The 12,746-nt window shown below is 36.2% G+C and overlaps 1 protein-coding gene across 2 annotated transcripts in view; it reads right to left on the bottom strand.

Annotated features, from left to right (window-relative positions):
• USP53 (ubiquitin specific peptidase 53) overlaps window positions 1-12,746 on the bottom strand; it is a 52,953-nt gene that overhangs the window by 32,978 nt on the left and 7,229 nt on the right. The window contains exons 1-6 of one of the 2 annotated variants that reach the window (XM_039540004.1): window positions 11,150-11,276; window positions 8,901-9,006; window positions 8,177-8,269; window positions 5,610-5,744; window positions 1,941-2,054; window positions 1,774-1,856 (exon numbers count right to left, since the gene is read on the bottom strand). In XM_039540004.1, coding sequence (XP_039395938.1) covers window positions 1,774-1,856; window positions 1,941-2,054; window positions 5,610-5,690 — 278 coding nt within the window. In that variant the 5' untranslated portion in view covers window positions 5,691-5,744; window positions 8,177-8,269; window positions 8,901-9,006; window positions 11,150-11,276. Of the gene's footprint in view, window positions 1-1,773; window positions 1,857-1,940; window positions 2,055-5,609; window positions 5,745-8,176; window positions 8,270-8,900; window positions 9,007-11,149; window positions 11,895-12,746 lie in introns of those variants that run through there. The other variant, XM_039540003.1, reaches the window with a different exon arrangement.

Here is a 12,746-nt window from a genome sequence, read left to right as displayed (position 1 = left end):
CCTTCATATCTCTTGAGTGAATACCATCTGGTCCTTGTGACTTATTACTGTTTAATTTTATCTATTTGTTCCAAAACCTTGTCTAATGACACCTCATCTGGGACAGTTCCTTAGATGTGTGACCTAAAAAGAATGGCTCAGGTTTAGGAATCTCCCTCACATCCTCAACCGTGAAGACCGATGCAAAGAACTCATTTAGTTTCTCTGTAATGCCCTTATGGTCGGTGAGTGTTCTTTTAACATCTTGATCATCCATTGGCCCCACTGGTTAGTTAGCAGGCTTCCTGCTTCTGATGTACTTAAACTTTTTTTCTTTTTTTTTTTTTACTATTATTTGGAGTCTTTGGCTACCTGTTCTTCAAATTCTTTTTTGGCCTTCCTAGTTATATTTTTACTCTTCATTTGCCAGAGTTTATGTTCCTTTCTATTTTCCTCAATAGGATTTAACTTCCACTTTTTGAAGGATGACTTCAAAAACCATGAAAGGAAAATAGTGCCCATCAGTCAGGGAGTTTGCCCATCAGTTTTCATCTCACTTCCATACAAGAGTTCCCAATACACCAAGAGAACATTTAAAAAAATTATTTTGTGCCCTTCTCTATGATGTTTTATGGATATAAAGAAGACCTGAAGAGTTTATTTTCAGTGTTTGTGGAGGGATTTCTTATATTATAAAAACCTCAAGAAGGCCCTCTACTTAAAAATCAAACAGCTCCACTTTCAAGTAACACACAAAGTTCACAAAAAACAGACATGATGGAGATACTCCTGGAAAATGAAAGGAGACCAGAGATGACAACTTGTTGCTATTTCTAAAGGTAAATACAAAAAAAACCTCTCATACCTCAAGGAAAAGCAACAACAACAACAAAAATCAAGAATCCTTTGCATGCCACCTTTAACTATCTTAGGAACATTCAAGAGTTTTTCTAATAAGAGAAAACTTAAGACAAGCATTTGAATTGGCATGGAGACCATAAAAATCATAACTTCAAAAGATTCCACCATCTTTTGTCACCTGGGCTCATAACCTTGCTATTTTTCTCTGTTTTTGTTCACACCACTAAATCCTATTACTTTTCCCATCTATAACTTCTCAAAAATCCATCATTTCCTCTCTGTTATCACGACTAAAACCTTGTCTGGTCACTGCTCCTCTCACTCTTCAACTACTGAAACATACTTCTCTCATGCCACCTTCCTGCCTTTACCCCAGAGTACATCCAAATTATTGCCAGTAGTAGACCAGCTGGTATGCTGTTCCAAGAAATATACAGAAGTGTTTATTTCAAATTCCTTATTTATATTTGTAAAGATACAGTGGTTAGCAGTAGAGGAGAGGAATTATTTGCATTACTACTTTTATTTTAGTGACCATAATTTTCAATCCTTCTCAGAAGGCTAGCTCCAGTAGGTGTTTGATCCTCCTGCAGTCATCAATGACAGGTGAAATAAGCACTGCATGAAGTATTTTTTTAATACGTCAAATTAAAAAGCAGTCAATTTAGAGCACTTCCTTGTTCAGCGACAGGTTAAACAAAAGGAAAGGTCAGTTTTGCACCATACCTTTGATTTTGAATACCTCAATCAAGTCCTCTCCACCCTCTTCTTTACTATCTAAATTTTATTTTTTGGATCATTTATCATATATCAATTTTAGCAAAGAAAAAAATGTACAAAATATGAACATTTATAGGACTAATATGCATGGGACTTTGCATTTTGGGGGGGAAGAAGGAATTGGACAGGGGAATGAGGAGAAAAGGAACTTACCACAGGGCTGTTGTAGAAATGTAGCGCACAAATTCTGTAAAAGGCAAGGGATCGGATGACGCCCCACAACTACGGCATACACACTGCAAGTAAACCAGATGTTTTCATTTTTACAAATTTATAAATTTGGAAATAGAACAGATAAAGTTGTAACACAAAGATCTTACCTGTTCATATAGTGTCATAGCAAACTTCTGATGAGTGATGCAGGATTTAGAAGTGCACATGTCTGTTTCACAGCTTGGCACAATGTGGAAATGAATTCTCTCAAGTATATTTTCCTAAAGGAAATGACAACATCGTAAATAGATGGATTTTGAATATTACTAGTAGTGTTATTCTGACCACTGCTCCTGTTAGCTCCAGCAAATTTACCTCCTAACTGTTGGCAGGCAATTTGCATTGATCACTATCCTGGTTCATGACAGTCTATACCCAGTCAAAGTTTCTAGCATTAAGAATACAGAACTTCAAAATAGAATGAACGTTACCTGAGTGGCCTTACAGACATGTGGTCTCCTTTGTAGAAAGACAATTTCTAGGCTGGGACCAAAGTTCTTTCTGCAAGAAGTACTTTAAGGGTATGCCTACACTGCAACATAAGCCCGGGCTCAGACTCAGGCTTGAGTCCAAACCTCCAAATTGCTCCGATTCAGATCAAGAGTCCTAGGGCCCTGCACGGGTGGTGGGTCTGAGCCGAGTCAAGCCAGGATCCAAGCTCTATTGCTCTGCAGCATAGATGAAGCCCCCTTGACTTGGGTCCCAGAAGTCCACCAAAAGTATCCCACAATCATAGAAACGTAGGGCTGGAAGGGACCTTGAGAAATCATCAAGTCAGCTGTGACAAGGCCCAAATAAACCTAGACCAGCTTGATTGGTGTTTGTCCAACTTGTTTTTAAAAGCTTTGAACAATGGGGACTTAATGTCCATCCTTGGAAGCCTATTCCAGAGCTTAACTACCCTTATAGTTAGAAAAATCTTTTCCTAATAGCTAATCTAAATCTCCCTTGCTGCAGATTAAGCCCATGACTTCTTGTCCTACCTTCAGTGGACATGGAGAACAACTGATCATCATCCTCTTTATAATCCCTTGGGCCAACTGCCTTTGTCTTCTCTATCCCAAGAATCTCCAGCTGACTCCAGGGAAATGAAAGCAACCCTTCCCTTCCCCCACTAGTGTAGTTCATCAGTTTGGTGAGTCTGCCTTTAAACCATTGTCTCTTGGATGTGCACCAGTGCTACTGGAAGAATCCACGCCTGCCACCCAAGATAGGAAAGGGGGGATTTAACACTTATCTAGCTTGGCACACTCTACTGGCTTACTTTTGTTTCTGGGAGCCTTTGTTTGGATCTTTGGAAGAGAAACTTATAAAAGGATCTCTTGGGAAGTCAACAGGGATCAGCAAGATCCTGTTAAGGGAGGGAGAAAGAAGCAGATTTCTTCAGTTCTGGCAAGCCAGTTCTCAGTATGAACGTGCCACAGAGCGCCTTTCTGTCTTCAGAACCAGAGTTCTTCTGCCAGCAATATTACTTTGAGCAAGGAGGAAGCCAGAGCACTAGACTTTCCAACTCTTCCACTGAGTTTCCAGGTCTTCAACCTCAACCCCTTTCTTTGCTCTTGGATCAGGGAAGGGACTTCTCTTCAAGAAAACATTCACCGTTTTCCATCCACTGTCTCAGAATCCTTGAATGAGCTGCCTTCCATCAGAGTAAAGATGAGAATATCTGGCAGGCAGACCCAGTACAAAGCCCGTTGGTAGCCCTTCCTTCAGGATAATGACCACTCCAAACAGTGCTTGGGGAATAAGGTGGGGTGAGGAGGAAAGAGGAAGGAGGTTTAGGGTCTAATCTATTTAAATGATACCCTGTGATACCCAGACACTTCAAGCAGAGGAAAATACAGAGCTCTCCCGTCCATCCTGTAAACAGAGTAAAGAGGGGCAAAATATGATGTGAGGCCACTCTGGCCCCACTACATACTTCTCCAGGTCTCTGCCTCAGTCCTAGCACCTCCCATGCTGGACGAGGCCATGCATTTGGGGGAACAGAGTTATGTTTCTTGGGGTTTCCCTGGCTTCTCATGGCAGGATGAAGGTCCCACACAGCAGGTAATAAACACTGAAAAGTGTTGTTGCTTCATAGTGATGCTCTCTTCCAGTAAGGAGCTCACTAATCAGCTGCAAAGTATCTTGAAACTGAGGATACACCACAAACTGCAGCAAGAACGGTCAGTGCTATGTAGGCACAAGTTGTCTAACAGCTAGGGGGTGGAGCTAATCAAGCTAGAACCAAGAGGAACAGTGGCCTAGTTGCAGACGGAATGTTCCTTGCAGAAAATTAATCCCATGAATCAAAATGAAATACTATTAAGCTCGATACCAATCTTGTTAATCAATACAAACAGCATCTCAGCAACCAATTACTGTAATTAGTTACTAGATCACTTTAATGCAATCAGGTATCAAATCAGCGCATTGCTTAGAAAAGCTTTCTTGTATGTAATCTTTGCTTTTCAGAGCATGAGAAACAGGGCCAAATCCTCAGAATTCAATGGAGATGTGCCAATTTACACCAGTAAAGAACTTGCCTCGTATTTCAAAATGTCTTGTATCAGTAGTTTCATTATGAAATATGAAGGAGAGTAGTAATAACTTAAATGAAGTAATCAGTAATTTATTATAAAGCCTCTCTGAAAATCTTAACCATATTGGGACAGATAGTATGTTTACTTAACAGTCATGTAGTGCTACATGGACACAAGGTGATTCATTTTCACTAAGGAGCTTACAATCTAGATCAATTTACAAAAAACAAAAAGGAGAGAAAGTGTCAGCCATTCCCAAATTTGTGTGGGGAAAACATGAGTTGACATACAATGAAGATACAAATCATTCACTGAGTCACAAGCCATTAGAAACAATTTGAAGCTATTGGTACAACAGTGTGCCCATCAGGGATGACAGGAGCTGTATGAAAACTTAAGACTCTCTCTACATTAAACATTTTCAGGGATCTCTCACCAACACAATGAGGAGCCTTAGATGACACCATGGTAAAAAAGTCTCTCTTTGTCTATATTAGCATTCCCACCACTGGTCTTAGTACCGCTCTGGTGCTAAACAAACAATAGGAGGATTTCAGATAAATGCTCATGTAGGCCAATCTTAAGACAGATATATACTGTCATACTTTAAATCTATGATCAGCAGGCACCATTTTCATGTTATGTAATATTTTAAGTAATTACCTTTTGTGGACAACCCTCACATATTAAATGAGCCAAACACCAGGCAATTGAGTAGTTTACATGGCCAGTGAAATATTTCTTAGATGTGTGAACTATGTTTTACTACATGAAATACAAACAGAAATGGCTACCTCACATTTAGTAAATGTGATGAAAATGTTAGTTTCTTTCACTGTGTTAACCACATCTCATTGATCAAGAGGATACTTTATTTTATTACATTAAAATGGCAACTCAGTTGGATAATCTGAAGAGCACAGTTCTAGTCTCAACTGCTGACTGGGTTCAATGCTCTCTCTGTATTGAGCAGGTTACTTTGGAAATTTTTGTATAAGATGGTACTTTCAACTGGAGCAGAGAAAAATCACTAGTGAAAGCATAATATCCACCTGGTAAAAAAATAATCAAACACTGTGCTGTATTTATTTATTAAGGCCCTTGTACAATAAATCCTTCAGGACCTATTCCACCATTCTGCAAGAGTAAGCTGTCAGAGTTTAATGCAAGGAGCCAATTTGGCAACGTACCAAAAATAAACAAACAAGAAAAACTCTTAAGAAACAAATTAACACCACTGTAAATACTCACAAAGCATTCTGCTGCATCATCCATTAAGCCAAGCTGAAAACGATGTTCATCTTTAAAGCTTTCAGCCAAGGCATGCCTCATATTATCTGATGGGAGTGCCTTTTCTCGACTGTGTTGAAACTGTGCAAATATTGTCTAGAAGTGAAATGATTGATAACTTCACTGACATTTCTTTTTCATATAATATCAGAACAGGCCAACAATTCATAAATAGATGTTACTGCTGAAAGGAAATTATGCCACTGCACTTAATACAAAATTCTGTTTATCTATTTACCTGGGGCAAGTAAAAAAAAAATCTCAGTTTTTTTTTTAAACCTTTCCAATATTAAATGGATATAAAAACATATTATGGGGTAACTGTACATTTTGAAATTGATTGATTTGAAGGAAACGATCTATCCCATTTCTGTTTTCTTGCTGAGACGTGATCTATTACACAGTTTACTCTGACCGAGCTGAGCCATATCATTACGGAGCAGGCAAGCAGATTTTACGCTTGGCCTATAAAAATCATGAAAATGTATAGAACTATGATTAATACTTATTCACGGCTTTTACACTGTTCATAATTAGTAAGTTTACTTTATATCTTGGTCACTAAAATAGTTACCAAGCCATGCACAATCTATCAGTTTAACTTTACAGCTGGTGTGCATTCCACATGGATGAAATGTTAGAGTAACTTGAGCATTATTTAATGAATGACTGATTTTGTAAAAATAATGTAAAAAGGTAGATTTACACCTCTCTCTAAAATGGTAAAGATAAATACGCAAAACACTTGTTTGGAAATTACACACTTCCCCCGTTAAAGATGGTTATGATCAGCACCCAATTCGTTTTGTTTTTTAAATAGAAGTTTGTATAGGGAAACTGAAAAATACTATAATTAAGTCAGTTAACTGCAGAACCAGTGAAAGTTATAAGAAGCTGGGTCAGTTGACACTAGAGTTAAGTATACTGTGTGTGTTCTTGAAATAACTATGGGACAGACTTATTGAAGGTTACGTAAAGACTAAATAACTTTAGCCCAGCAGAGATATTTGTATTCACTGGTCTAGTTATTCAAAGCTAAAAAAGTCAATTGAGGGGACATGAAGTTAAGCAGTTGATATAATTTTTGGGACATTAAATAAGAGGCAAAAACTAAGGAAGTAGGTGAAGTCCATTCCCAAGAATTAGTTTTAGTCTTATAAGAAAGCCACATCAAGTCTAAATAGTGATATTCTCCACTTCTTTGGAGTCCACAGTGACAATGAGTGCTCTGTCCAACAGATCTTCAGATACAGCAGTTAAGCTAGTCTCAGATGTTCATGAAAAATGATGCTACATACTGTATTCCAGTTAATATCAAAATGGCAATACAATATCCAACTTCTCTCTTGCCCCCAAAACACCAATTACTATGTTATTAGTTTAATAAAAATTACAAGCAAGGCCTCCAAAAATGGAGGTTAAAATTTATAAAATCTAACAACATTCAGTTCACTTTGACTTATAAATATTTATCATGTGCCACCTCTCTGCTCTGCCTGCTGGTTCAGTTTTTGGTATCCATCAGAGTATTACACGTAAGAATCTTGAGGCCCTGTATGAGAACAGGATTTTTAATCATTTAAATGCCTTGCCACCTCAAGAAACACAAGCAGTAGGCAGGATTGTATAGATATTCACAATCATGAACCAAAACAAAGATTTTTAGGTCTACTTTCAAACCTACAAGCCTTTACAGAAGAACAGTTGTATAAATTCTGAGTGGAAAAAATTCTGAACAGAATACAGAAAAACTTTGCGAATTTCTCCCAAAACCCCCACACATAGGACAAAGTGTGTTCTTCCTAGTCCCTTATTTTTACCCCTCCCATTTTGTTTTATTTTAAAATCACCCTCCATACCTCTAAACCCAAATCTGTTGACTGAACTCCCTTTCATTCAGTCTTCACTTGCACCATTATAGTCCAGCTGTGCTGCATAGTATATAGTACTACTCGTTATAAGTCACTTTGAAACACATACAGCCCAAAGGAAATGCAGCTGACAACCAAGCTGTTCTGCTCCTTATCCGTGTCCTGTACACGCACCTCGGACCACAAATTCAGCCAGTACAACAATAGGTCTCTCCCAAAAAGCAGGGTTGTACTTACACCCAAAGAACTTATAAAACAGAATTACCGTTTGATAAGATATGGTCAACACACTTAAAACATAAAATTCCCAAACTGCAAACTGAAAGTTAATAATTAGCATAACACAAACTGTTTAAGTCATCTATATAAGGGACAAAAGTTGGAATTCACATTTTGTTTAAACATAAGTGTATGTGTCTCTGCTACATAGATGTGAACAAGATTTTGAAACATTGGTTGCAATTTCCATACACCTAAAGATCAACTCCTCATTAGTACGGTCTCTCTCCACTGCAGACTGAACATGTGTACCAATGATTAGTGTCTGAAAAGTACTACTTTATTCTGATGAAAATTAGTCTCCTCATTTCATTAAATGGATAGAAAAACTGGAAGTACAAATTGATTTAACTTCCATTTGAAATATTCAATATTTACCTTTAAAGCACAAAATATGCAGGCATCTCCCTGACAGATATGTCCAGTTAGACCTCTTAAGCTCCGTCGGAATATGTCAAGCTGCCATAAAACCTACAAGAAAAATAAAGTGGAATAGAAAATAAGGATTCCAGTCTAAGGATTTCTTACCTAAAAATAGAAGATTCATTTAACCACATGCATTAGACTATTTTTTAACTTTATGTGGCATGTACAATGTTAGCATGATAATTACTACAAGAATTGCAGTTTTTTCCCCATTAAGACCAGCATTTATGCCTCTCACACATGTATTTGCATGTGCAGAATTTTTAATTTTAAGAATAATGGTCCCTCGTATTGCAAAGATGAAGAAGGGTGTAAGAAATATTTATAATTTGCTGAACAAGTGAGAACATACAGTTATAAAGTGAGTGGCAACACAGATGGGGTTACAGGAATTATGGTAAATATACATGGCAAAATGTAGATGAATCTTATCAGGGAAAATGCACGAAGAAGTAGAAGTCTTCCTCTGACTTTTTACTTTACTCCACCCTCCCAATGTACTTTCAAATGGAGAACTAAGTGAAGACAATAAAACAATTGTTAGCTACAATTTTCATATACTCGCAGCCCATACTGTACTATGTATCTTATTACAATGGCTGTTGAAAAATATTTGTCTTAACAGGTTATAATAAAAACAATTCACTGAAACTTTTAAAGTTCTGAGGCTATCTACCTTTTATGTTATGAAAATTAAGTTTCAGTGCTTGTGCAATAGATCAGAGTTCACACACAGTTTCTGTAAGAGGAGTGGAAGTGGCAAGCAGTTTTCAGGCTGAAACCTAACCCAGCAATAATAAAAAGGAACAATAAAAATGCGGTCTATAAATATAGATGCAAAAATGAATAAAGTACATTTGAAAACAAAGTCAGAGTACAAAGTACTTTTAAAGGTGGGAGGAAGGGGAAGGAAAAAAACCAAAAACCTCCCACTCCTCATAAAAGGACATTGTTGCCAATTCTCTTTTCCAAATCATCTTTTAACATCTGTGGATTGGTGGGTGGTAGGACTGTCTAAAACAGTAACTAAAAAATGGACTTTGGGTTTAATTTTAGGGCACCCTAAGGGAAAAACAAAACTAAACTGAATATAGGTCAGGTTGTTCCCGTTAAAATGAAAGTAAAGCAGCATATTCATTCTGCTGTATCCATATTATTCCATATTGTTTTAAATACAAATACTATTTTTAAATTGTCTGGTTGTAACATTTTGACAGCTGGCATAGATCCATTGAGGCTGCAAACTCTTTGTCAAAGGACATAATTAGCACCATAATCTAACGAGTACTGCAATGTTGTTATGCTGGTATGATGTAAAAGGCTACACATTGTTTGTGTGTTTTAGCTTTTTACATGAAACTGTCCTACAACAGATCTCACTATAATGTAGTACAACAAGAGACAGATGTTACCCTTCATCCTTTTTAAAGCTAATGTAAATACTAAGAATAGGAAAGATGCCCTACAGCAGGATAATGAAGAATAAACAGAAAACACAGCAATATGCAATTTAAAAATTGAATTTCACTAAAAATTTTGTTTGACTTCAAAACCTTTTGAGATCCAACACTATTCTGAGACTGATTTTTGTTGGTGTTCTGCCCACTGGCAACATGGGAAAGGTTATCGTCTACTATGGAACTAGGTTTTCTCCCACGCTAACAAGGGCTTTTTATTGGGCTGGCATCACAGTTAGAAGAATAATATGCACTTGTGGTACTAACCTACAGAACATAAAAAATAACCCTATATTTAGGAACAAATAGCTGCCCTCTGAAAGGAAGTTTATCGCTATACAGCATCACAGGAGAATGCCTTTAAGCTTAATTTATGGTGGATTTTGAGACCGATGATGGTATTTAGAATATATTTTTTAGAACTATAATTCATCTATAAACATGGCAGTATGTAGCAACACATACACATGTAAGAATTAGCTTTTTAAAATATATGCTTTTATACAGTAAAAGCAAACCTATGTTTTATTTCCTTGATAAGAAGAGAACATGGAATAAGTTTCTGATCATAGATACTATATAGATTTGTTATATACACATGCCTGAGATTAGAATCAGGTCTTTGATCAAAAAATTCATAATAAAATAGAATTCAGTCCAAGATACTAACAAAAACAATTTGGATTAAGCACTATAGATTTATATACTAAATTCTCAAGTGATAGTTTAGGTAAAAAAGAAAACTCCCGGTCCAATTAAGAAAACTGTCTGGTACACTTTGTGAATTAATATGACTACAAACATTTCCTGCCCAACATATATGAAAGTTTTATAAATTCAATATGGACATTACAAGTGGCTTGCTACCAGATTTGAAGGGAAAGACAAGTGTCTGTTCCTGAAACTTGCAAATAAAATGGTAGACCAGATATTTAAGTGTCACTGTTCATTATAATTTGAAAAGTATATGCTAACTCCCTCGGACAAATCTAGCCCAATTAAGAGAAATCCATAAAACACCAGTACCATAGCTTCCCGTTTCTTTCATTTGCTCAATCTTCCACAATCTATTTTGTTAGCAAAGCAAAAGGATTTGTAACAGTCCTAATCCATTCTTCAAGGACAGATGCCAATTAAGCAGATTTTCAAAAATTTGCTAATTGTAAAATATGCATCATTTGTTCAGGAAATTAGTGCGTTCTTACAAATGAGAAAGCACTACTGTGGTTTTAGTAGGAGTGCACCTGGCATCGTTATCAACACAGATTAAGAAAAGTATGACCGCAGTCAAAACCATTAAATGAAAAACTTACTGTACTTCTACAGTGCAAGAAACATACATTACACAAAAGCTTTAATAGCCTTTCAAAAAGAACAGATATATGTTCATAATACAAATAAACTGCTTTAAACATCAACTTGTTTACCAAAAAAATAAAGTGTAAAAGTGGTGACAATCTTTTCTTACCTGTACAGCACTATTTAGAAAGCAACTGTTTTGTCCTGGCTCATTTAACAAGCCTTTGGTAGGGGCCAAGGACAACATACTTCCAGGCTGATATACTTTTCCAAGGTTACCTGCAGGTTTCCGCAAGAACTTTGCCCACGCCATTATTTTTTATAAAATGTATATAAAAATCAAGCTATTTGCACTTTCAATATTTTTAAGGATATGACAAGTACAAGGCAAAGAAGGACTTATGAGAAGTGCCTTAAAGTCATGGCATTCTGTTCAGATAGTACAATGGCATCCACTTAAAGAATTCGTCTTCTGCAGCTGTTGGCTATTTATCAGGAACCGTCTGTCAACTAAATTTGTAACCCCACAAAAAGTTTTGTAACTTTGGAGACTAAAAAAAAGAATGAAAACCCCATAAAAGTGATGATGTTAAAATAAAAATATTCTGAAGGTCCACCTTTGTTAGAATAAAAGTTCTTGCTGAGCATGTCACCCAGTATCTGACTTTTCCTTCTAGTGATGTCTTTGAAACAAAGTATTACTGCAAAACATGAGCTGGAAAAGAATTCTTAAACACTACGGCCTTAATATATTACAAAAATAGAAAATTCTTGTCTGGTATTATATTGCTGTTCTCTCATTTCCTGGAGTCTTCCTTTTCCTTTTAACAGCATAGGCTCTCTCCCCCATGGTCCATAAAATATATTCCAGTATAGAAAACTCCATATTTTATTTCATTATTTTCCCAGTAAATCTGTAACAGAGAAAAAAATGTTTTAAAGTAAGTCCTTTATATTGAGAACACGGATGAATAAAACAAAGTAACAATTAAAGGTAAATGGATTTTCATAGAGAGGAGTTAAAGACACTATTAAATGGAAAGATTGTTAAGATGGAAAAGTCAATTTGATGTGGTTCAGTATTCATCATAGTCCAGATATTGTTTATTCTATCAGAGACCATAATCAGATTAGTTTAAAGGGTGCTAACTTCTGTCAACGCTAAATGTCAGCTTATATGAAATCATACAGCACAGTTGCATGAAATCTGTTTTTTCTCACTTAGGAGCTCAAAGTTGAATTAATATTGGGTTGCCTTTGATAAACTGTACTTCAACACTACTCAGTAAAGGTTTTGATCCTAACATTTGTATGTGTGTGAAATATAAATATTTATATGTTTTTAAAGAAAAGTTAACTAAACAGATGATATGGATGGATTTACTTGATGCCAGGCTATGTATGTATTCTCATTATTTCATATTATTGTCTATGAACATCTTGAAAAACATTTATTTAATAATATAGCAATTGGGTTAGCTGAGTTTCTCCTAAAATTTTATACCAATATCAACAGAACTGGCCACCTGAGACCTCTTGTTGTCACACCTACTGAATCTTTGCATCAGTTCTGGCTTCTCAATTTACAGCCATGAAAGTTGTTAACCTTCTTACTGTCATATAATGTATATACAACAGTATCATTACATATTCAGAGCCAACATTTTAAGCTCAAAATACTGGATTATCCATTTAGGTCTGCATCACAAAAGTCACTGGCATACTTATGCCATACTATAACTTATTTCAGATAGTAGCCCAAAAAA

The sequence above is a fragment of the Mauremys reevesii genome, linkage group 5 (assembly GCF_016161935.1).
Source record: "Mauremys reevesii isolate NIE-2019 linkage group 5, ASM1616193v1, whole genome shotgun sequence".
In the NCBI taxonomy this organism is placed as follows: domain Eukaryota; kingdom Metazoa; phylum Chordata; order Testudines; family Geoemydidae; genus Mauremys; species Mauremys reevesii.
The sequence above is the reverse complement of the archived record's forward strand: the minus strand, read 5'-3'. Positions and strand labels throughout refer to the sequence as shown.